The 25394-nt window shown below is 49.3% G+C and overlaps 1 protein-coding gene across 16 annotated transcripts in view; it reads left to right on the forward strand.

The window, feature by feature from the left end:
• The window catches only part of DYSF (dysferlin), a 225314-nt gene that overhangs the window by 40764 nt on the left and 159156 nt on the right, over positions 1-25394 (forward strand). For 8 of the 16 annotated variants that reach the window (XM_070379785.1, XM_070379787.1, XM_005891741.3 and 5 more), the window contains exons 4-12: positions 9574-9679; positions 17492-17606; positions 18761-18853; positions 19192-19403; positions 21373-21501; positions 21889-21951; positions 22611-22661; positions 24459-24489; positions 25095-25210. In XM_070379785.1, coding sequence (XP_070235886.1) covers positions 9574-9679; positions 17492-17606; positions 18761-18853; positions 19192-19403; positions 21373-21501; positions 21889-21951; positions 22611-22661; positions 24459-24489; positions 25095-25210 — 916 coding nt within the window. The remainder of the gene's footprint in view (positions 1-9573; positions 9680-17491; positions 17607-18760; positions 18854-19191; positions 19404-21372; positions 21502-21888; positions 21952-22610; positions 22662-24458; positions 24490-25094; positions 25211-25394) is intronic. The other 8 variants (XM_070379790.1, XM_070379794.1, XM_070379796.1 and 5 more) reach the window with 1 other exon arrangement.

Consider the following 25394-nt stretch of genomic DNA (forward strand, 5'->3'; position numbering starts at 1 on the left):
TTTTACACTTAACAATGTATGTTTTAAAAAAAAATCAATCAATATTAAAAAAAATTGAAGTATAGGTGATTTACAATGTTGTGTTAATTTCTTCTGTGCAGCAAAATGATTCAGTTTTACATGTATATATATTTTATATCTATATATACACACACACAGACACATATTCTGTTTTTCTAAAATATTCTTTTCCATTATGATTATCATAGGATATTGAATATAATTCTCTGTGGTATATAGTAGGACCTTGTTGTTTATCCATTCTGTATATAAAAGCTTATATCTACTAACCCCAGCCTTCCATTTGACCTACCCCCCCAACCCTCTCCCCCTTGGCAACCACTGTCGGGAGCCGCGTTAGGCATTACTGACAAAATGGAGGCATGGCCCTAACCCCCTCCCTTTGTTCCGCAGGCACGGACCCGGAATGAAGGAGTTAGGCTTTATGATTCTGACTTGTTTTTTTCCTTTCCTCGGCTGAGTTGACTGAAAAGAATATTAAGGTGCTTATTGTTTTTGAGAGGAGCATGAGAAGGCACAAAGCCTTCTGCAGGCCGTAGCTTGAGGCCATGGGAGGGATTGCTATCTGAAGCCCATTTGTGAGGAAAGTGTTTATGGCAAAGGAGTTTGCTGAATTTAGGGTTTAGGAATAATTAAAATAGTTAGAAGCTAAAGAGTTAAGGATTGCTGTAATGTTAGCATATTCTACTATAGCTTATAGAAATTAGGGACTTTAGAGATTATTAGCTGGAAGCCCTTTCTAAGAAATAGTGAGCTTAGGATACGAGGGGCAAACAGGACTTAGAAAGATAAGAAATAAACTGAGGAATGTGGTATGCAGCCCAGACATTAGCATGAGTTACAGTGTATTCACAAGAACACATGAGAAAAAGTAGATGAGAGAATTGCTGAGGAAGGAACTCCTTTTGAGGGGCAACAATGATTTATGGAGACAACAAATCTGGGTCAGTGGGAACTGAAAATATCAAACCTCTGACCTAATGCTTTTGTAAAGGTATAAAAGAGAATCATAAGCTTGAAATAAACAGGCAGTCCAAGAAAACTGAGAGGCTGCCTCAGTTTCTCGCCGACACTGCTCATCCCTTCAGGTTGAATCCCTGGCTGCTGGAGCTGGACTCCGGCAAACCACCGATCTGTTCTCTATGTCCATGATTCTATTTCACAGAGAGGTTCATTTGCATCATAGTTTAGATTCCACATATAAGTGACATCACGTGGTATAAATGACATCATTCTTTTTCTGACCTACTTCACTTAGTATGAAAATCTCTAGTTGCATCCATGTTGGGCTTCCCTGGTGGCTCAGACGGTAAAGCGTCTGCCTGCAGTGCGGGAGACTTGGGTTCAGTCCCTGGGTTGGGAAGATCCCGTGGAGAAGGAAATGGCAACCCACTCCAGTACTCTTGCCTGGAAAATCCCATGGACTGAGGAGCCTGGTAGGCTACAATCCATGGGGTTGCAAAGAGGCGGGCATGACTGAGCAACTTCACTTTCACTTGCTGTGAAATGGCATTATTTCATTTTTTATAGCTTAGCAGTGCTCATGTGTGTGTGCACCACATCTTCTTTACCCACTCATCTGTTGATGGGCATTTAGGGTGTTTCCATGTCTTGGCTATTGTGAATACTGCTGCTATGAACAAAAAGGTGCATGTATCTTTCTGAATTATTGTTTTGTCTGGATGCATGTCCAGGAGTGGGCTTACTAGATCATACAGTAATCTGTATTATCTGTATAATCACACAATGTAATTCTGTTTTCAGTTTTCTGAGGTACCTCCATACTGGTTTCCACAGTGGCTATTCCAACTTGCATTCCCACCAACAGTGTAGGAGAGTTCCCTTTTCTCCACACTCTCGCTGTCATTTATTTGTAGACTTTTTAATGATAGCCATTCTGACTGATGTGAGGTGGTACCTCATTGTAGTTTTGATTTGCATTTCTCTAATAATTAGCAATGCTGAACATCTTTTCAGGTTTCATTTCAGTAGGCCATGTGCCTACTGGCCATCTGTATTTCTTTTTTTGACAAATGTCTGTTTAGGTTGTCTGCCCATTTATCAGTTGGGTTGTTTGCTTTTTTGTTGTTGAATTGTGTGAACTGTATGTGTAGTTTGGAAATTAGGCACTGTTGGTTGTGCTGTTTGTAAATATTTTCCCCATTCTGCAGTTTCTCTTTTCATTTTATTGTTTCCCATAATGTGCAAAAGCTTGTAAGTTTGACTAGGTCCCATTTGTTTACTTTTGTTTTTATTTCTATTGCCTTGGGAGACTGACCTAAGAAAACATTGGCATGATTTATGTCAGAGAATGTTTTGCCTTTGATCTCTTCTAGGACTTGTATGGTATCACGTCTTATGTCTTTAAGCCAGTTTGAGTTTATTTTTGTGGTGAGAGGGTGTGTTCTAACTTCACTGATTTACCTGTGGCTGTTCAACTTTCCCAATACCACTTGCTGAAGAGACAGTCTTTTTTCCCATTGTTTATTCTTGCCTCCTTTGTCAAATATTAATTGGCCGTAGGGGTGTGGGTTTATTTCTGGGCTGTCTATATTCTGTTCCATTGATCCATATGCTTAACAATGTATCTCAAAGAATTTCCATACATTATAAATCTACAGTGTAATATTCCCATTATTTTTATAGCTGTAGATAGTGAAGGACAGGGAAGCCTGGCATGCTATAGTCCATGGGGTCGCAAAGAGTCGGACATGACTTAGTGACTCAGCAACAACATGGTATTCTGTTGTATGTCTAAACTTATTCATCTTCTCTGCTTGACATTTGGGTTGCCTCCTGTGTTTTGTTCTTATAAACAATGATGTAAAATGGCCCACTGTTTTATTTATTTACTTATTTATTTTAACTTTTATTGCAGTATAGTTGATTTACAGTGCTGTGCCAGTTTCAAATGTACAGCATGCTGAGTCACCCACTACATATATCTACTCCTTAAGATTCTTTCCCCGTATGTGGCCAGATGTTTTAAAATAAAATTGTTTTGATTTCTTTGTGCTTTGTTAAAATCAACTTACTTGGCCACCTTAATTCTTACCCTCCCACTTAAGGCTCAGACTTGGAGGTCACCACCTCCCATTTCTGGCAGGACAGTAACCTGCCTGGGTGATGAGTTTGAATGAATTCTTTTTTCATGAGGAAAAGTGTGCCTGTCAACATGGAAGCTGCTTTTGACCTTTCCCTCCCTCCTCCATGCTGATTCCTGACCTCACTTTCTGTCTTTGGGATGGCAGCAGCTCTTTCAGCCCCCAAACTTGTGCCCTCACATGCCAGTGGCTTCAGAACACAGCACAGCCAAGAGGGATGACGGGGTCTGGAGAGGCTGGGCAGCGCCTTTTTCTATCAGTAGGCTGTGAAGAGTGGGGGTGGGGGGGCAAGGCTCACAGGCTTTTATTCCAGCTTACTGGGCTCCATACACACTCAGAGCTGACTCCCAGGCCCCCAGGCCCATCCTTGCCTCATTTGTACTGAATCCTGCCTGCCACTAAAGGTTGGTACCCACCAAGTGTGCAGCATCCCTCTTATGCAGAAGGCTGGGTGCCCTAAGTTCTGTGTCTCAGTGTTGATCTCAGGATGGGTTGAGTCTCCTCAAGGGTCTGCATCCTCCCAGGTCTGATCCCCCTGAATAACACCATGTCTCCTCTGTCCTCAGTGAAATGATTGAATGAAGAGTGGCCCATCAGGGTTTTTCCATCTCCATCAGCCTCAGACTGTCCCTCTTCCCTCCTTCCTCCACCCACTCAGAGGATGCTCTGCCTTTCTCGGATCTTGACCCCACAGCCGGCTTCTTAGGCTTAGGGACGGGCATTCTGCCTCCAGACTTTCCTTCTGGAGGAATTGGGGGCTTGTGAAGCCACCCAGCCCCTCGGAAGGGCTGACCCCAGGGCCTATGCAGGGCTGGGAGGTGGGGGTATTTTATGACCCAGAAAGACGTTAAAGGGAGGAAATAACAAGCAGTCCAAGGAGCAGGCCATAGAGATGCCTGTTCCCCGGGCTGGCAGGGGTGGCGTCACCGCTTCCTCCTGCATTTCCTCCCATTGTTCCCGCCCCGCTTCCGGGAATTCTCCCGGGCGGAGGGCTGCGCGGGCGTCGAGGGAGGCAGAGAAGGCTGGGCTGCTCTGTGCTCAGCGATCCGCTGTGTTCCGGCTGCAGCTCCCAGGTTGCACCGCCAGGCCTGCCATCCCTCCGCTCCCTTGCCCGCCCTGCCGCTCTGGGAATTTGGGGACCAAATTTGTCAACCAGAAAATAATGCACGAGGCTGCAGATAAGAAAATAGTTTATTTGGGATTTTAAGAATTGCATTTCAGGGGGCTTCCCTGGTGGCTCAGCGGTAAAGAATCTGCCTGCCAATGCAGGGGACACAGGGTTGGATCCCTGATCTGGGAAGATCCCACATGCCTTGGGACAACTAAGCCTGTGGGCACAACTACTGAGCCTGTGCTCTAGAGCCTGGGAACCACAACTCCTGAAGCCCGTGGCCTGCACCCTTGGGGCAGTGCCCACAACTAGGGAGCAGCCCGGCTCACGGCAACTACAGAAAAGCTGAGCAGCAATGAAGACCCAGCCTTGCCAAAAATAAATACACATTAAAAAAATGTAATATGGGAGACACAAATTCAGGTACCTGTGAACGTATTGGGAGAAAGAAGGGCTTATAAAGACAAAAAGCCTGGAGGTTGTTAAAAGTTGCCCAGAGAGAATTGTGGTTGACTTTGACAATATTTGTGCTTTAAGTATTACAAGTTGTTTCAGGGTAGGGGTCTGATCGATGGGTAGACTCTCACTGAGTTATTTTAGGGTAAAGGTCCCATAAATATCTTGGCTTCTGGCAGGTGTTCTGGATGACTTCATCAGGTCAAAAGGTCAGATTAAATCCAGGACGAGCCATATATGAATCACACTTCATTAGTGACCTCCCAGCTCCACCTTAGAGCTCTTAGCAGTACCGACTCTGTTGCACAAGTTCTAGGGCAGGGTCCTCCATCTACCATCTGCTCAAGCAAGTCCCTCCTTTCTGCTGCCCTAGGTTTTCAGTGTCACATTGCTACCCAGAAACTGGGTTCGCCTCTTAGCGGGTATAGAGCCGAAAGACACAACGGAGTCAAAGATAGGGAGAAGGAAGGATTTATTTCTTGCAGCAAGTAAGGAGAACATAGGGAACGTTTCCCAAAGCAGTGTCTCCCCAAACAGCAGAATTGGGGAAGTTTTAAGCTAAAGGGTATATGCATATTCATGAAAGGGTTTGGGCAGTAGGCAGAGTCCAAGTTTTAGTTGATTGAAGGACTAAGGGTAAGAGAGGGTCAACATCGCTATCCCTTATATTCTAGCTGACCCAGTTGTTGCTGTTATTTAATCTCTATGTTGTGTCTGACTCTTTTGCAACCCCATGGACTGTAGCCCGCCAGGCTCTTCTGTCCACGAAATTTCTCAGGCAAGAATACTGGAGTGGATTGCCATCTCCTTCTCCAGGGGATCTTTCCGAACTTGTGTCTCCTGCTTGGCAGGTGAATTCTTTACCATAAGCACCCAGGAGTGGTATTTAAACTGCAAAACAGCTCAAGAATGTGCATTAAGCTAGTCTTTACCATTGAAATAGAACTGGGAGTCTTTACAATTGATTTATTTTTGTTATTATTACTTTCACCTGGTAAGCTTGTCCTTGTGTTTTCTTAAGATCATTATTATTGAGACTTGTTCAAAGACAAGTACTGTGGCCAGGCTTAGATCATCAAATGACTTAAGCCCCAAATGGCTTCTGTTGTGTCAAGAAAGCCATTCCTCGTTCTCTTTCTCCCAGGGACCACTACCCTGTCTGCTTTCAGCATGGATTCCTGGCTCCCTATACTTACTCTCTGGTATTCTTGACATTGCTCTGGTTGTGAGAACACTTCAGTCAACACACTGGTGACAGGGGCCTTCCTCTTGCTGACTCTGGGGTGGAGACACTCCAGGAGGCCTGCCTTAGTGAGCTATGGCAAAGCCTGCTCTGCTCTGCTCTGCAAAGGAGCATAACACAAACTGTTGCAGGAAGGAGGACCGCGTCCAGGGCCCAATAGTGGGCTCTTGTCTAACACTTGGAAATGAACTGTCCCAGGAGACACGTGCTGCCAAAGCAAGAGATTTTATTGGGAAGGGCTCCTGGGTGGAGAGCACCAGGGTAAGGGAACCCAGGAAAACTGCTCTGCTACCTCACTCACACTCTCGGGTTTTTCCCGGTTGTCTCTGGCTAATCGGTCTGACTAGGGTCCTTCCTGATGGTGACGTTTGCATCATTCAGCCAAAATGGAGTCCAGTGAGAAGGATTCTGGAAGGTTGAAAGAACATATGGACTGGCATCTCCCGTCTTTTGACTTTTCTCTGATTCTTCTGGTTGGTGGTGTTCCTTACCAGGACCTCCTGTTTTGTAAGCTAACTCATGCCAAGTGGTTACTGTCAGGCCTGGCCAGGGTAGGTCAGTTTCAGTCAGCGGTTCCCCTAACAAAACCAGTCTGAATTCTAGAAAATGTGATTCCTAGCATCCTGAGTGGTTTTAGAACTCTGGAATGAATATTAGCAAACACCTCTCCCTTTAGCTTTGTTGAAAAACAAAATTGAACCAAGTAAATCTGAAGATCTAATTGGTTCTATTCAATAACTCATGAATTGACTGGACTTCTTTGGTGGCTCAGATGGTAAAGAGCCCACCTGCAATGCAGGAGACCTGGCTTTTATCCCTGGGTTGGGAAGATCCCCTGGAGAAGGGAATGGCTACCCACTCCAGTATTCTTGTGTGGAGAATTCCATGGACAGAGGAGCCTGGGAGGCTATAGTTCATGGGGTTGCAAAGAGCCGGACAAGACTGAGTGTCTAATACTTCCACTTTCACAATGACTCATGAATTTAAAGCAACTAGAAAGGTGCTCCACGGGGTTGTACAAAATGGAAAGTTTTATAGGCAGAAGGTGGGTGGGGCAAGAAGATATTAACAAAAGAAAATAAAGGGTTATTTTTAAGCCAGGACATCAAGTTTTTGGGAGTTGAGAAGGGATCAGGCAAGGGTTTATCATGCTGATTACCTTGTCTTCCACTGGCTGTGGTGGGGGTGGGGTAGAGAGGGCCCACATGACAGATGTCCATTTTGGTGCTTGACCAGAATACTCCAGACTGGCCTATTAAGGTTACATTTCTGGGAAAAGTTGAAACTGCAGTTAGACCCATAATTAAATCTAGGTTTGGTACTATGGGCTTTAGCAAGAATGACACCATTTTGGGCTTGTGGTTTTCTTTTTTACGGCATCTTCTGTAAAGAAATGTTAGAAAAATTGGTCTTGAGTAAATATCAGGCTGGGCTTTCCCGGTGGCTCAGTGGTAAAGAATCCACCTGCAATGCAGGAGCCGCAGGAGTTGTGGGTTTGATCCTTGAGTCAGGAAGATCCCCTGCAGGAGGGCATGGCAACCCACTCCAGTATTCTTGCCTGGAGAATCCCATGGACAGAGGAGCCTGGCGGGCTACAGTCCATAGGTTCACAAAGGATCAGACACAGCTGAAGCTATTTAGCATGTACACACGCATATATGTGTCAGGGTTATTGCCTTGCTAACAAAGAAACTTGCAAAGCAACTAAGAGTCTGCTGGTTCCAAGAGGGATGGAGATAAGGGAATTTTATTGCCAAGAAACTTACACAAACAGCTAGTTTTTAAATTTATTTTTATCGTGATAAAACATACATAACAAAACTTACCACTTAACCGTTTTGATGTTCAGTGGTGTTAAGTACATTTACAATTTGTGCAGCCATTGCCATTATCCATCTCCAGAACTTTTCATCTTCCTTAGACTGAAACTCTGTACCCCCTAAATAATGACTCCCTCTTCCCTCATCCCCTGCCCCACATAACCACTAATCTGCTTTCTGTCCCTATGGATTTAACCCCTCTAGGTCACCATACAATATTTGTCTTTTTGTGTCTGTCTTAGTTCACTTGGCATAATATCTCCCAGGTTCATCCATGTGTAGCAAGTGTCAGACTTTTCCTCCTCTTTAAGACTCAGTAATACTCCATTGTGTACATTTACCACATTTTATCTATTCATCTATTGTTACACACTTGTGTTGCTTCCTCCTTTTGGCAATTGTGAATAAGGCTTTTATGAACCTGGGTGTCCAAGTATCTCTTTGAGTGCCTGATTTAAATTCTTCCGGGGATCTACTCGGAAGAGGAGTTGCTACATCATATGGTAATTCTGTGTTTAACTTTTTGAGGAACTACCCTGCTGTTTTCCATAGTTGCTGCAGCCTTTTCCATTCCAACCAATGTTTCAATTTCTCACCACAAGGGTTTCGGTTCCTCAACATCCTTGCCAACATTGGTTGTCTTCTATTTCTTTTTTTTTTTAACTTTTTATTTTATATTGAAGTATAGCCGATGAACGATGTGGTAGTTTCAGGTGGACAGCAAAGGGACTCAGCCATACATGTACATGTCTCCCTTCTCTGCTTTCTGTTTCTTGATAGTAGAAGTGAATGTGAAGTGCTACATCATTGTGAACAGCCAGTTTTAACAATTAGTTGATTAGGTCAAGATGGAAGTTTTATTTCATGAGTCATAAAAATTCATCTTCGAATCAGGTGTTGTAGACACCAGGAAGATGGAGGTCCCAGATAACAGGTGTGCTACTTACCCATCAGGAAAAAAATTATGAAGCAAATGATGAAGCGCATCTGTGACTGGTCGTTCAGGTCCCGACAGTAAGGTGCGGAATCATGCCCAAGTTGGATGCAGACACAGCCGCAGTTCTGACTGACCAAGCCGCTTGCTGCTCTGATGTCCTTACTGCTGCAGAACACACTTTGCTCACTTTTTGGCTTAGAGACACAACCTTTTCCCTTGGCCCCCTCTGAAGGGTCCCTTCACTGGTCATCAAGTGACGACCTTCTCTTTCCTAAGAGACCATCCATTTATGGGCCCTCTCCCCTTGGTCAGAGATATGGCCTCGCATGTGTGGGTGATAGTCCTGGGCCTCTGGGAGTGGGGCAGACTTCCCCGCTCCAACTTTCCTCTTTCCCTGTGTCTGGAGATAGGAGGGTCTGTGTGTTTTCCCTTCACCCTCCTTGCTGGCCCAGCTCGGGGACACCAGGTGGAAGGTCTGTGTAGTGGCAGGTCAGGAGAGCTGCGGAGGGAGAGGAGAATGCAGGTGTGCTTCCAGGAGGGGCTGCTCTGGTGGACTGTTTAGGTCTGAAGGGTAGGACAGCCCAGGCACATGGGGTCGTGAGGTTGTGCCTCTGGGGAGGGGCAGAAGGGCTCAAAGTTGACCTTGGGGGAAAGGAAAGCATCTCTTATTCTTCTGGTGCCCGGAGAGGGGCCTGGCCTTCCAGGCCTGGTGATGGGGTAACCGTGGCAGACTGCAAGGGAAGTCCTGAGGGTTCCTAGGTGTTCTAGGCAGATCAGCCTGTCCATGGGTTATCTGAGAGGTGGCAGTGATGAAGGGTTTTTGGGAGAAGAACAGGGCGCATTTGGCTGCTTTTTGACTTTCTACTTTTCTCTCTTCTCAGGTTCCTGGGGGAAGCCAACATCCCCCTCCGGGAAGTCCTCGCCACCCCCAGCCTGTCTGCCAGCTTCAATGCCCCACTGCTGGACACCAAGAAGCAGCCCACAGGGGTAAGTGTCCACTGGCCTCTGTATCCGGCCGGTTTCTGTCAGAGGCCTTGCTCTCTGACCCCAGTCATGTGTCAAGGTCCAGCCCCCAGCACCCAGGCCTACCCCACCCTGATTGAAGCTCTGGGTGCTCAGGAGGGGCCCAGGGGTGGCTAGGATGGGAGGGGCAGAAGAGGGAGCTGGGCCCCACCAGCAGGGCTCGAGCCAGCCTTGCCTCACACCAGTCTGCCCCGGGTCACCTCCTGGGACTGGTGTTTCACTGGAAACCTGATGCCTTCCCAAGCTTCCTGGAGGCCTTGCTTACGGCACCCCAATCTCCCTGGTAGTCCTTCCTTATCATCCAGGCCCTTCTTCGGGTCTGGAATAGCTGAGTCATCTGGGTCACAGATCACAGCGGGAGGGAGGCAGACATCCCCCTCCCCTGCCCGCCGGGACCTGTCAGACCCCCCTACTGTCCACCATTGTTCATCCTGCTCCTCCCCCAGCCTTCCCAGTGTTCTCCTAGCCCTCCCAGACAATTCCCAGCCCTCATCCCCGGCCTTCCGTTATTTTTAGTGAGCTAAATATACCCTGCAGGGTCCTTTCTTCATGGTCTGTAGAATTCCTGACCTTTCCTCTGGGTCAGCCCCACCTCCCAGCATGCACTGGGGAGTCTATCGATTTGGAAATACTTCCTCTCGGTGGGGTCCTGGGGAGTCTCTCAGAGTGTGGCCACCTTGCCGAGTGGAGTGTGTGTGAGGCTGGGGGCTCTTGGCTGGCTTGGTGAGTCAGGAAGTGGCCGGTCTGGGCAGAGCTCTAGAGAGTGGAAGCACTGCTTGGAACTGGGAGCTGGAGGAAGAGAGTGAGTGACTGAAGTCACACGGTGAATCGGTGTCCAGATGGGGACGAATCAGGGGGTGTGTCTCCCAACTCTCAGCAGTTGAAGGGACTTGAGTGGACTCTGGGGTCACTGCCCTTCTGATACTGGAGTTTTCCCGAACCATGTCTCAGGCTCCTCAAGGCTGGGATTCTTCTCTGATGGGGAAATGTCTCTTAGAGAATCCATCCCTGTCTCAGACAGTGCTCACTGGTAGAACATTCTAGTCCGTGCAGAGTGCATCGCCTGCTGAATCCCTTTTGTCCTCCCTTGGAGCTCTTCAGGAAGAGCTCTAGGACTTCTGAGACTTCTGAGCTGGCCCTTCTGGGGATCCTGAAGATGGCCAGGGCAGGCTCCGGAGACGCCGAGCACTGATGGAGGAGTCAAGGAGGGCATCGAGGCAGCAGGGGACACAGGTGTTTGGAGTCAGGGGATCTGCCTGGTGGTTTCCCCCTGCTCTCAGGGATGGGGGTTGCCCACTTTGCCGTGTGTCAGGCCCCCAGTGCCTCCAACCAGAGTCTTTCACTTCCTGACTGAGCTGCTCAAACCTCTCTTCTCTCACACCCTCTGTGCATCTGTGACATTGGTGTTTTCTGCCAGCCTGCCCGCCCCTGCTCCCCTCTAGCTCAAGGGCCCCCCCAGCCCCTGAGACACCGACCATGGGGCTGAGCCTGGCTGTGACTCCCCAGCTGCCTCACCTCACCTCCTCTCGCTGTGTTCTGGCACTCTGTCTGCACTTCCCAAGCACCAGCAAGGAGCTGACTGCCTTCTCTTCCCTGAGCTGGGACTCCTGGCTGTCTGCGGAGCTTGCCACTCCGTCCCAGACCATGTCTCCAAGAAGGGTGTGAGAGCCAGAAGGTGATGGGTGGGAGTGGAACACGGGGTCCCTCCCGGACCCACCTCCTGGACCCACCTCCAATGTGTGTGTGTGTGTGGAGGCTTCTCCATGCCAATCAGCAATGCCCAGATACCAGCTGGGTAGCAATGATTCAACTCAATTCTGACACCATCTACCTGGCTATAGCAGCAGATCCCGAGGGTTAAGGGCTCAGGCCTGCCCCCGCCCCCTTTCAGATGCTAGTGGCAAGCCCAGGCTGTTACCTGTGCTTCTAAGCAACTGGCTATAGATCAGAGGTTCCCAGGACCTCCTCCTCAGGTTCAGGGAATTTGCTAGAGTGGCTTACAGAACTCAGGGAAACATTTTACTTGCTGGATTATGGGTTTATTATAAAAGGATATATCTACGGAATAGCCAGACAGAAGAGACACCCAGGGCAAGGTCCAGGGAAGAGCACAAAGCTTCATGCTCTCTCCAGGAGCACCACGCTCCCCAGTCTCCACCCAGAAGCTCCCTGAATCACATCCTTTCGGGGTTTCATTGCATAGGCATGGTTGATTAAATCACTGGCCATCAGTGATTGATTCAACCTCCAGCCCCTCTCTCATCCTTGGAGGTTAGGGGCAAGACTGAAGTTACAACCCTCCAGTCACAGGTTTGGTCCTCCTGGCAATCAGCTCCAGCCTCAGATGAGGTCCAGAAGTTACCGCATTAACATAACAAGAGATACCTTTGATACTCTCAACACTTAGGAAATTCCAAGAGTTTGGGGAGCTGTAAGCCAGGAAATGTGGACAAAGACCAATTATATATGAAAAATATGCTTTGGTCGTCTCAGTGACGCAATATATGTCTTATAAATTGCAGTATAGCCTGGTACCTCCTTCCCTTCAGCCCAAGAGGTGTCTCTGGCCTGTGGAGAGTGTCTGGGACCACCCTCTAGCTTCTGTGATAGAGCTGAGTTCCACTGCAGCCCCAGGCAGGTCCCGAGACCCTCTGAACTGGGACTCCCCACCCGGGCCTGGGGCCTGGGGCTGGTTGCATGGCAATCAGGAGCACACAGAGCAGGGGATGTGGTCAGAGGGACGGAGAGCCCCGTCAGCAGCTGTGGATTCTCACTGGCCATTTTCTGAGGTTGGTTTCTGGGCTGAGTCTGGCGGGCAGAGCTTGCCAGACATCCCCAGTTAGCTGTGGCTCAGACGACCTCAGAGGGCCAAAGGAAGCTGCTGATGGTGTGATGGGAGATTGTGAGGCTGACTGTGGGATCGTTAGGAAACCCAGCAAGACTGAGGAGGAGGGGGGGGAGCCTGCAGTGGGCTGGCCTGTGGGCTCCACCTGCCTGTCATTCTCACCCAAGTCCCTTCAGACGTGGCACACTGGGCTGTGTGCCACGAAAAGATGCCAACTTTATCCAGACGCCTCTAGCCTGAAGTGGACAACACTACCCTTGTCCTGGGGGAGTCTCTAGGCCCACGAGGGCACTGGACACACATAAAGGAGAGCAACATACTCACAAATGTGTTTCCATTGCAGCTTACTGATGAGGGTGTGGATGATACACCATGAAAACCATGTCAGTAGCTCCTCAGCCTTACAAGCTAGAGTCTGATCAGAAAGGGAAACCCGCTGGGTGAGAAGAGCGCATGAAACCCAGTGGCGGGATGGGCCGGGGAGCCAGATGGGCCCTGCATGTTGGGAGCAGGCACTGAGGTGCTCTGGTGAATCCCTGAGTATCCTTCAAGTGACCGAGATGCCGCCAGCCACCCCTGCCCCACCTCAGGACCGCATCTTATCTTCCTGCCAGCTTCTGGGTGTTGTCTGAGGGAAATGTAAATGTGACCCAGGCGTGTGAAGTGTGTTGGGAGCGGTGGGGGTGGGTGGGTCCAGGGTTGGTCTTCCTAAGCTCAGGGTTGGAGGGCTGTGGCCCAGCAAGCAGGCAGTGAGCAGTGGGGCTGAACACGGCAGGGTAGGCAAAGGATCCGGGAGTTGGGGCCTGTAACCTGTAGGAGGATCTGATGAGGCTGTCTGTCTTTTTGCCTTTCCTGGTGTCCTGGTTTCCTGGACCCTCTTAGCCTGCGGGCCAGACAGGACCTTCCAGAATTCTGTGGTATTGTTGACTGTGAGTCCCAGATAGCAGACCATGTAACTGAGGTTACCTGCTCCAGGGCAGCATGCTTTGATGGGCTCATGACTGACTGATAATGGCCTGTGACAGGATGCATGCGTGGTGGTGCTGGGGCTGAGGAGCTGAGGGACAGGGCTGTCAGATGGAGTGCCTCGATATGGAGGGCCTTAAAGAGGGTCCCACTGGGGGCTGGGGGCCAGGGTCACTGTCTAGGAGAGCATGGGGCTCACATATATCCCACAGAAAGAGAATCTCAGCTCTGGTTATGTCTAGAGAAGGGGACAGGCTATGAGATATGATGTCCCAGTGAGGATGGGAGGTCCTGACCCTGAGTGAGGCCCACAGACAGGCCCTGTTTCCCTAACTCTCAATAGAGCTAGAGGTCTCCAGAATTAACCAACCCTGGGCATGAAGCAGTGGACCCTGGAGCTTGCCCCCTGCTGCGAGATCTATTCTAGATCCTGGGCTCTAGGTCCTTGGAAGCTGCCAGGAATGTTCCTGTTGCTCCTTGATGGGCATGTAAAAGATGGAACTGGCTTTGTGCCTGAGGTCTCTTCACGTGCCTGGAGCCACCGGCATGTTGCTAAGTCTTCAGGAGGTTGGTGGAGGCTCTCAGTGTGGAGATCTGATGCTCAGGAAACTCCAGGAGGGGAGGGATTACTTGGATGGTCTTGGGCTTCAGAGGCTACTGCTAATGGCACCCAGTCCACAGCGTGGAGCAGTTACACTCACACGGCTCCACTTCTGCACAGAGATGATGTACCGGAAGCCCCCAGGTGGTGAAGGATGGTGGCTGGGCAAGGTGAGCCCTGAGAAACAGGAAGTTCTTGTTCTTCAAAGGAATCTGGTCCTGGGGTCAGAAGCCCTTAGCCACCACATGTAGGGGGGCTTCATTCATCTCTGTTAAATGAGATTCGTGTGGTTATAGCAGAAGCAAATTTCTCAGATTTTCAGAAACTTCTATTTTAAAATAATTTAAGATTCAGCAAAGCTGCAAAAGTGGTTGAAAGAATATTTTGTTCTAAGCCATTTGATTCCTTCTCCTGACTCCTCATCCTGAATTTAGTGTGTATTTTCCCTGATTAAAGACTTTCTCCTACATAACCACAGCGAAAGCTTCAAAAAGAGGAAATTAATGTTGACGTGACACTACCATTGAACCCACAGATTCTCATTCAAGTTTTATCAGTTTTATCAACAGTGCCCTTTATAATAAAAGGATCCAATTAAGGATCATGTGTTGTGTTAGTCGTTTCCATCTCTTTAGTCCCCATCTCCCTGGGAGAATCCCTCAGTCTGACTTTTATAACCTTGTCACCTCGAGACTTTGGGGAATCCAGGCCAGTTTTCCTGTAGGATGTCCCCCTGTTCATATTTGCTTGCTGTTTCCTCATGACTGGGCTTCCCTGATTGCTCAGATGGTAAAGAATCTGCCTGCAATGCAGGATTCCCAGTTCGATTCCTGGGTCAGGAAGATCTGCTGGAGAAGGGATCGGCTACCCACTCCAGTATTCTTGGACTTCCCTTGTGGCTCAGCTGGTAAAGAAGCTGCCTACAATTAGATTTAGGGTGTTTATATTTGGCAGGAATAGAACACCGCAATGCTGTGCTGACCCCATCATGTCCTAGAGTGGCAGGATTTTGATTTGTTTCATTTCTGTGTGATTACCCTGGATCATTTGATCACCTGGCATTTGCTGGGTTTCTCCACCAATCTTGCATCCATTCCCCTTTCTAATAAGGATTTGGGGACAGGGGGAAGGTGCTTTGTGACTCTAAATACTTTGTTCCGTATCTAATATTTATCCAGCAGGTTTAACACTCACTGTTATTTCTTGGTTGGATTGTTGCTTCGATGCTTGCCAAATGGTGGTTTCTTAAATCAATTATTAATTTTTTTCTGCATTAATCATCTGGCATTCCACTGTAAGAAAAAGGGTCCTCCTGTCGTATTTATTCATTTATTTCTATATGGATTCATATATTCCTGTTTTATTCAGTGGTTTAGTTTCTTACCATCATCATTCATTTTCATGTTTAAAATAGCAAAACATGTCAAAAGGTCCTGTTGGCACGTTTCTATATTTCTTTGAATATTTCCTTGTTTTCTGGCACAAAAATAGATGTTCCTGGGTCATCTACCTTCTCTGGCCTAACCCTGGAATTCGTTACTGCTCCGAAGAGCCCAAATTGCCTTTGGATGAAATGAAGAAAGGCCACCCCAGACCTGAATTGGCGGCTCAGGGAGATGGGCGTGGCTGTGGGCGGGTCTGGTTATCTGGGGCCGCCTGAGCGCCTGTTCTTTGTGTCGCTAGAGCTTGGGGTTGGGGGCGCGCTGGCAGCTCAAGTGGCGACACCTGGTGGTGGTTGAGGAACCTGCACGGCCGTTAGGATAATGCCTTGGATCTGGGACTTAAGGGTCTCATTGCCTTGCTGGGCCTCCTACTAGGGCTCCTGGGATGGCGAACTGCGTCCAGCCTCCTTCCTCAGTGTTCTGAGCACCCTTCCTCACCCACCACACACACCCCCGCCCTGCTCTCCCTTAACCTGGCTGCCCAAGTCCAGGCCCCAGCCTGAAGGGTTCAAGCTCCAGAGCTGGATACACCCAGGACTGTGAGCTCCTTCCATCTCAGGACCAAGATTCGCTCCAAGGGTTTCCGGACATCCCTAACATTACTCAGCAGAGATGGCTGTCTAGTGAATTACACTGAGTAATTCACTAGATATATTAATTCACTAGATTCACAGAAGATATTATGCATCATTAACAGTTATATTTATAAAGAGTTTATCAAAATTTGGGGAAATGCTTATTGTCTCATATGAAGTAAAAGAAAAATATTTGATGTACAGCAGAGCCTGGTAGGCTGCAGTCCATGGGGTCGCTAAGAGTCAGGCATGACTGAGCGACTTCACTTTCACTTTTCGCTTTCCTGCATTGGAGAAGGAAATGGCAACCCACTCCAGTGTTCTTGCCTGGAGAATCCCAGGGACGGGGGAGCCTGGTGGGCTGCCGTCTGCGGGGTTGCACAGAGTCGGACACGACTGAAGCGACTTAGCAGCAGCAGAGCTGAACATTATTCATTTAAAAAGATTGGAGAGAATTATATCAAAATGTGAATAATGGTGGGATTATGCAATTTATTTTCTTTTACATTCTGAAACTTTCATGCTTTGGAGTTTTTCTTACTCTGATGGATTAAAAGGCTGCCCCAGGAGGCCTGCTGGACCAGGGAAGGCTTGCTCAGGCCTCCATTGCCCTGGGAGCAGCAACGCTGGAGAGCCTGCCGTGGCTGTACCTTTTCTTCAGGCCCTTTGAAGGGTGTTGGTCTCCTGGTGGGCTTGGCTGGGGTGGGGGCACAAGGCAGCCTCCCCCGTCCGTGTGAACGGCCTGATGGGTCACCCCTCCTCGCTGATCAAAGCCAGAGCATCTGGGGGTTGCTTCTGGGAGGAAAGAGGGCCTCATCCTTTCAGTGCTATCTGGGCCTGAGCAGAGAGAGGCTGAGCTGTCTGTGGAGAAACAGGGGAGGACCCTTGACTGAGCAGAGTGGCCAAGGGGGCTTTTTTTTTCTGAAGATGGGCGTAAGCTGAGAGTTGAAAAATCCTGCAGGTGAAGTTCATTCACTGATGCATTTATAGAAGCTTGCTGGGCATTCAGTTCACTAATTTAATCCTCATTTGACCCTATGCCGAAAGTGCTATTGCTGTCACCACCCCCATTTTACAGATGAGGAAACTGAGGCCCAGAGAGGTTTCAGATCTTGCCAAAGTCACCCAGCTTCTGAGTGGTGGAACTTGATTCCAGATTCAGTGCTCCTAACCACATGACTATGTTGATGGGCCCCTGGGGGTGGCTTTGCTGAGCCTCTTGCAAACCAGACTCCATTCCTGGTTTGGAGGAAAGGAACAGGGATGCAGGAACAGGAAGCATGCTGGAGGGTGGTGGTCGGAGGCCAACACAGTAACCCGCTGCCCTCTCACCCCAATCTGTTCCAGGCCTCGCTGGTCCTGCAGGTGTCCTACACGCCACTGCCTGGAGCCGTGCCCACCTTCCCACCCTTAACACCTCTGGAACCCTCCCCGACTCTGCCTGACATGGATATGGTGGCTGGTGAGGAGCCCACCCTCACCCTGGCAGGGCTGGGGGGATAAGCCTAGTGGTGGCACCTGAGCCTGGGAAGGGGGTGCCTTCCTAGATTGGGGGCTGCCCGGGCCTGGCGAAGAGAGGCCGTGGGTGGGTGGGAAGTCTGTAGAACTGACTTCTGTCTTACAAAATAAAGCAGCAGGAGGCATGCCCCGTAGGTGCCACTAGGGTTAGCGTGAGGACGTCCTCCCAGCGCCAGCTGTTTAGGGAGGGTGTTGTGAGGATGCTGGGTACCCGGCCCTCTGCAGCTCCAGAGAGGTGGGAATTTTAGAGGGCGGGCCTGTGCTGGGGAGCAGGTCTATCCTAGGAGATGCCTGAGCCCTGCCCGCTGCCCAGCACGCTGCAGGTCTTTAGCAATGACATGTGGCGAAAGAGTTGGACTTTCCCTGAGAGCCCTGAGCTGATGTCAGGGGATGAGTTCCTGTCTTGCCTTGACACCAAGTAGCTGTGTGGCTTCGGGCCAGTCACTCCCCCTCTGGGCCTACAGTTTATTATTTGTGAAAAGTGAGCAGACTGACCAAGCCTCACAGTTGCCCTTTACCTACCTCTCCTGGCCCTGTGAAGTGAGGACCAGCCCGGGTGGCTGGCTTGTCAGTGGTGGCTGGGGGGGACATGACAGTTCAGCCTGCTGGAGTGAGTAGGAAGCACACAGATGGGCCGGGTGGGGTCTTGCCCCTGGGAAAGATTCCAGCCTTTGTCCCTTGGTGAAGGGAACCCATCCCAGGTGTGCCCTGAGCCCCTCCTGGGGCCCGTGTGGGGCTCCTGGTGGGGGAGGCAGAGCGGGGCCCCTCTTGTTGGCCTTGGCACTGTCTGAGCTCAGAGGTGGGGTGATCCCTCTGGACTGGGGTTGAGGGAGGAAGAAGGAGGTGCTCCTGGTGAACGAGATGGAGAGATCGAGGGTCCCAAATGTGCTGGGACCACTTTGAGGTGGATCTGACAAAGTTAGGCTCTGCCCCGAAGGTGGCGAGAAGGTCCGTCTGGACAGACAGGGCACCTGTTCCGGAGCTTTGTGTCGGGCAGGGGCAGGCGGGGCGGGCAGGGCTGGTGGGGTGGGGGGCCCTGGGTTGGCTTCCCTCACCAGCTCCCTCCCCTCCTGGGGCTGTGCCCTGCCCATGTGCCAGGTGGGGGCCAGAGCCTGGCCGAGACCTGGTCCCTGCTCAGTGACAGCACCGTGGACACAAGACACTCTGGAAGGAAGTGGCTGGCCCCCACGGGTGAGACGCGGGCTGGGCTGTGCCGGCCCTCGTGCCCGTAACCAGCTCACTAGCTGCCGCCATCAGCTCCCCAGAGCGGGGCGAGGCAGCCAGGAGGGCTCCTCCTGCAGGTCCTGGTGGGGAGGGCTGGGGCCATTCTGTCTCCTCCTGCCTGCTAACCGGACTGACCCCCCTCAAGTTTCAGCTGTTGGAAGCTCTTCTTCTTCTCCCTCATCCATCCTGGCTGACCGCTGGGGAAAGAGAGGGGCGGGGGAGGTGGGTGCTGGGCCATCGGGTCTGCCGTCAGCTGGGACCCAGGGGCCAGAGGGACCCAGCCTCATTACAACCCTCTCCTCCAGACACAGGAGGAGAGGAGGACACTGAGGACCAGGGGCTCACGGGAGACGAGGCCGAGCCATTCCTGGACCAGAGCGGGGCTCTGGGCCCGGGGGCCCCCAGCACCCCGAAGAAACAACCTTCCCATCCGCCCCCCTACCACCCCGGAGCGGGAAGGAAGAGAAGCGCGCCTGCGCCCAGCAAGCCTCTGTCGGACAAGCCGCAGGACTTCCAGGTGACCGCGATATCCTCCTTCAGCCAGAGGCAGCCTCTGAGGCCAGCATTAGACCTGTCTGTGTAGCCGTGGGGCAGGTCCTAAGAGGGGAGTCTGGTTCCCCTGGGTCCTGGGCAAACGCTCGATGGGGAGGCCATGTCTTGGGGCCTCTAGAAAAAGCCTCTGCCCAGCCCCTGGTTTTACTCTTAAAAAAAGGCAGGGGGTGGGGGGGCGTCACTGCAGAGCGCCAGCATCACCACAGCTGTTACCTGTTTGCCCAGCCAGATGCCCCCTAGCCAGTGCTCTGGCTCCCCTGTCCACGGGATTTCCCAGGCAAGAATACTGGCTGGGAATACTTGTTCAAAGTGACGAACAGCATGGCTGTCACCTGGGGGCATGACTCAACGTGACCCACTGACTCAATCTGCATTTGAACAAGATCCCCAAATCTAAGAAGCTCTGCCTGTCTTTTTTTCTCTATCCGTTCCCCCTGTTAACAGTCATGGTTTTTCTGAGGGTCATGTGCAGTTTGAATTTGTTCAAGCTTGTCACAGAATAAAACTATGAAAACCAACCCTTTGACTTATTTTTATCCAAAAACCTCTCTCATTTAATTTGGGTCTTTTTCTTGTTGTTTTTTTTTTTTTTTTTCTACAGAATTTTCCATTTTGATATAATTGCATTTAGTGATATTTAACTTCAGAACTATTTTAACAATTAAAAACAGGAAACATCAATATTTATTAAATGCAATGAATTATAAAACTATATTTCAGTTCCAAATTGTGGTAATTTCAGAAAAGTTTTAGTTATAACCCACAATGTTTGCCTGCTTCCCGGATGACTCAGACAGTGAAGAATCTGCCTGCAATGCAGGAGACCCTGATTTGATCCCTGGGTCAGGAAGATAGCCTGGAGAAGGAAATGGCAGCCCACTTCACTCTTCTTGCCTGAAAGATCCCATGGACACAAGAGCCTGGTGGGCTATGGTCCATGGGGTCACAAAGAGTTGAACACTACTGAGTGACTAACACTTTCACTTTCGTGTTTGCCTGAGAGACAGAATTTTAATTTATTATTATTTGCAAGACATGCCATTGTTTTCTCCTTAAAACAAACAAACAAACAAAAACCTTTTGGGACTTACCTGGTGGTCCAGTGCTTAAGACGCCTAATGCAGAGGGCCCAGGTTCGATCCCTGGTCAGGGAACTAGATCCCACATGCCACATTTAAGACCCAGTGAAGCCAAATAAGTAATAAATGAAAAAAATGATTTTTTTTGGTAGAAAATTTGAAAAATACAATGAAAAGAATAAAGATCACTCACTCCCTCTTCCCATTGCTATTGATAATATATCCTACAGCAGCTTATTTTTAAAATAAATAATTGCTGGTTAGAAATTAGAACCAGTAAACACTGTATTTTTTCATGAAAGTTTTAACACTTTAAAACGTAATATTCTTAAATCTTTTGCATAACTTTGGAGGCACAGATGTTCTTGAAACCCTCATTTATTGAAAGTTCAATGAAGAAAACTCACTTCTAAGAATGTCAGACATTCTGTGCTGCATCTTATACTATATAAGGATGAAGTGGGGTTGCATCACTATGTAGCTCTGACCTCTGAGGGAATTGTCAGTGAGGAGTATTCAAGTCCCCCAAGAACATCACCATCGAGGGGTCTGAGATGGGGCTTGTGCAGGAACTGAACAGGGACTGGATTCTCGGGCCACCCCTGGAATTTACTGCTGGCAACTTACCTGGGGCAGCCTGGCAGCTCTTATGAGGCACCATGGAGTGTTATAGATGCCAAGGACCTTGGTGGGAAAATACTGTTCTTACGATGTTCTTCCTAATTCCTTTTTAATACCTATCCCAAGAGGCTGGCTGTGAGGGTGGGCCCTGAGATTTCTGACTCTCGCGTGGGGGTGGGGGTGCGTGCCTGACTTCTTCCTCTCCTCCGGCTCATAGCCTCTCCTGGCTTTCAGATCAGGGTCCAGGTGATCAAGGGACGCCAGCTGCCAGGGGTGAACATCAAGCCTGTGGTCAAGGTCACCGCTGCTGGGCAGACCAAGCGGACGCGGATCCACAAAGGAAACAGCCCCATCTTCAATGAGGTGGGAGCCCCTGGGTTAGGGCTAGTGCCTTGGTGGGAGCGCACAGCAGACGCCTGGCAGTTCACTCAGGTTTTGCAGATGGCACAAACATTGGGTGGAGAGCAGTGCCGGTCCTGAGTAGGTTATCTGAGGAACTGCAGAGAGGGCTCCTGCTCTTACTCCTGCCTTGGGCTCCCCCTGCTCCACACCCCCACCATCCGTGGGACCGGCCACCCTGTCCTTGAGATGACCACTTCCGTGAGGTTGAATCCCCAGAGCCTGGTGCTGGGTTGAGCCCACCGCACACTCACTGTGTGGACCAGCCCTGGAGGCTGGGCGGTGGCCATCTCCTCCTGGCCCCGGGCTCAGCGGGCCTTCATCTGTCTCCCTCTCGCCCTGAACCAACAGACTCTCTTCTTCAATGTGTTTGACTCTCCCGCGGAGCTGTTCAATGAGCCCATCTTCATCACGGTACGTGCCAGCCATCGGACGCTTTCTGTGGGCTCTGTGTGTGTGTGCGTGCGTGTGGGAGAAGCTTAGACGCCGAGCCCGGGTGACAGGGAGCAGCTCACAGCCTCGCACTCCCCCCTCCCCGTCCGCTTGGCACAAAGATGCCTTCGGGCTTGGATGCAGGCTGCAGTGGAGTGGGGAGGCCCTGACGCCGCCCAGCTTCCCCAGGGACCAGACTCATTCGTGCTGTGGTCCTTTGATTTTCATCTTATTTTGTTTGTCTATATGTCTGCTTCTGGCCAAGGTTTTGTTTCATTGGACCTTAGCTCTTTCCATCATCCTCGCTTCCTCTGAAAGGCAGTATAGTTGAGTGGCTAGAAGTGTGGGCTCTGGAGCCAACCTATCTGGCTTCTAGTCCTGCCTATGCCGGGGAGAGGACGTGTGCTTCTGTACAAGTGGCCTCTGTGCCTCTTTCTTCATCTGGAGAATGGGAACGATAATAGTAGCTACTTGTGGGGTTCTCATGAGGGTTAAGCATTGCTTGGAATAATCTCCGGGATAGAGCCAGTGCTGTCGAGAGTGTGGGCTGTTATTATTTGGGAAGGAGGAGCAACTGGGCTGGGACCTGTCTGGGCCAACGTTTACTTGTGGACAAGAATTTTAGTTTGTTTTCCTTTCAGGTGGTGGACTCCTGTTCCCTCAGAACAGATGCTCTCATCGGGGAGTTCCGGGTAAATGGTTTATTCTCTTTGAAAGCAATCAGTTCTCATTTATCCATCCACATTAGCGGAAACTCTGTGGATGATGGGCAGGATTGGTGCTCAGAGGCCTGTCTGTCTTGGTCTGTGTTTGGAAAAATACGATGATAAAATCTAAACAAGATCTTCTCCTAACCCAGAAATCCTCTTCACAAAGGTAGTAGAGAAAGAGAGTGCTTTTGTTATTGAATAAGCATTAAACCAATACGATGGTATTGTGGGCCATCTGATAAGAGATTGCGAAGACAGAAAGAAATCCTGTATAGAGCCAAGCAGACACAACCCATTCCATGCGTATTCTTGAGATGAACAATAAACAATTACTAATGTCCATGTGAGTGGCCAGGATAGCGCCTTCAGTACACATGGTTCATCCTGACTTTACCTGGTAATTGGGGTGACAGTCACAAGAAAAATCAGAAAACAAACTTGCATTTTTATGATGGGAGGTAGTTTTACAATTTGGTTAAGGTAGGCCCTTCCCTTGCCAGAGATTGGAGAGCCTGGGGAAAGGCACTCCTGGGTCCTAAAGCTGAGGAATGACTTATCTGGCTTCTAAAAAGATACATTTCAAAGAGTCAGGGAAAGTACTTATATTGACAAGTTTTCCAAGGAAAACATTCTGAGAAAAAGAGAGGAGAGGCAAATTGCCCCCCTTCTCTCCAACAGGGGAGTTCAGCTTCTTACTGTTAATCCACATTTGTCTTTGCATCCTGGAGAGGCAGTGTGGGCCCTGAGTTTGGGCAGCTCTCTTCCTCAGTCTGGCCATCTGGGGCCAGCGCGACACCAGTGCTCAGTACTCTGAGCTCACCAGGGCTGGGGAATGGGTCCAGATTGGGAGTCGCCCAGGAGGCGGTGTGGGCTGACCCTGCCCCTTCATGTGTCCCAGACGTGCAGAAATGAACCCGCAGAGGACCTTGAACTGATAGCATGGGATGTGTTTAACAGATTAGCGTCAAGGCAACGGGCGGGTACTGGAGATCTTCACAAATGGCGTTTTAATGTCATTCTTATTGATTTTCTCAGTTTTGAATCTTCAAGAATTTCTCAAATGGAAAGAAAGGGCACAGGTTTATTTGACCCTCCTTCTGCTTTCCAAATAAAATACGGCCCCTTCTCTGAGAAATAGTCACAGATAGAAAACGGAATCTGTTTTTCTAGAGAAGCAGTTTTTTTTTTTTTTTAAAGAATGGATTGAGCTTGAGTCATTCTATAATAAGTGGGGTCTTATGTTTTGTGTCTCTTATTGTAAGAACCCAAGGGTGAGGTTAAAAAAATTTTTTTTCCCTAATTATAAAAGTAATCCATGATTTTAAAAAACTTTGTAGTTTTTGAGAGCAATTTTAGGTTCATAGCAAAAGTGGAAAGTACAGAGTTCCCATATGCCCCCACCCTACACATGCATAACCTCCCCTACCATCACATCAAAACCTGTAGGGTTTTTTTTTAATAGAAAATTATATAATATAGGAAAAAATAAGAATAAAATAAAAATCACCCAAATCTGCCACCCAGAGGTAGTGCAGTTGCCATCCAGCATGTTTCCTTTGCTCTGGCTTTTCTATGCATAGATACACTTCACCAAACTTCAATCAAGATATATTCCACTTTTTCCCCATGTAATAACAGGTGACCAACATTTTCTCATGTCTCCAAATGTTCTTGAAAACATGATTTTTAATGCATCAGATTTTTGATTTTCATGCATCATACTTTGTTTAACACTCTGCTGGCAGGACCGTGACCTGTGCCTCTTCTGTTTGCTTTCAGCTGGACGTGGGCAGCATCTACCGAGAGCCCCGTGAGTCGCCCTGTCACCCTCTTGGGCAGGTCTTTGCATCTGGGTTCTGGCTGCATGGGGGCACCCACTTGGGACACTCATCTTTTCTTCTTGGGGATTTTAGACTTTAGAGGTAGAGTCTGATCTTGGAGGTGAGGCTGCAGGAATAAAGAGAGGGCAGCTTTCATTTTCTGGGTAAAACAGGTCCCCAGGAATATCAAACCCTCATGTGGGTTTCAGCTGGCCCAGTTGGGATGCTAAACTGGAAGCCCTAAGCAAAGATTGCTGGAGGCTGGGGTTCCTCCAGATGGATGAGTCATTTGGACGACAAGTCTAGGATTTCTCCGCACCTTGGTCTCTGGTCTGGTCTGGTTACTTCCTGAAGGGGAGGAAAATGGCCTGGGGTCTGGCTTTGGCAGCCTCTGATAGTGGTGTCTGTTGACATTTCTGATTTGGACCTGAATGAACACTCAAAATACCTTTTATTTTAGAACTGGAAGTCCTTCCCCCATGTCTGGGTAGATGAGTTCTTCATCTCACCCAGTGGAGTCCACCCTGGGCTCTCCGGTGTGGTCGCAGACTTGGGTCCTTCCAATTTGGGGTCACCAAGGGTGTTGTTCCCTTAGGACATGCCTACCTCAGGAAGTGGCTGCTGCTCTCAGATCCTGACGATTTCTCTGCTGGGGCCAGAGGCTACCTGAAAGCGAGTCTCTGTGTGCTGGGGCCTGGAGATGAAGCCCCCGTGAGTACATTCCTCGTCCTCCTCATAAGCACTACCACCGGGCCATGGGGGCACCAAATGAACAAACAAAAAACTTTAGCTTTTCTGATTTAAAAGAATACGTGGCAATTGTGAGAAATGTAGAACATGTGGGAAAGCATAAATATGAAATGAATCACTCATCATTCTGCCCATCAGAGAACCA

Source organism: Bos mutus, chromosome 11 (assembly GCF_027580195.1).
Source record: "Bos mutus isolate GX-2022 chromosome 11, NWIPB_WYAK_1.1, whole genome shotgun sequence".
Taxonomy (NCBI): Eukaryota; Metazoa; Chordata; class Mammalia; order Artiodactyla; family Bovidae; genus Bos; species Bos mutus.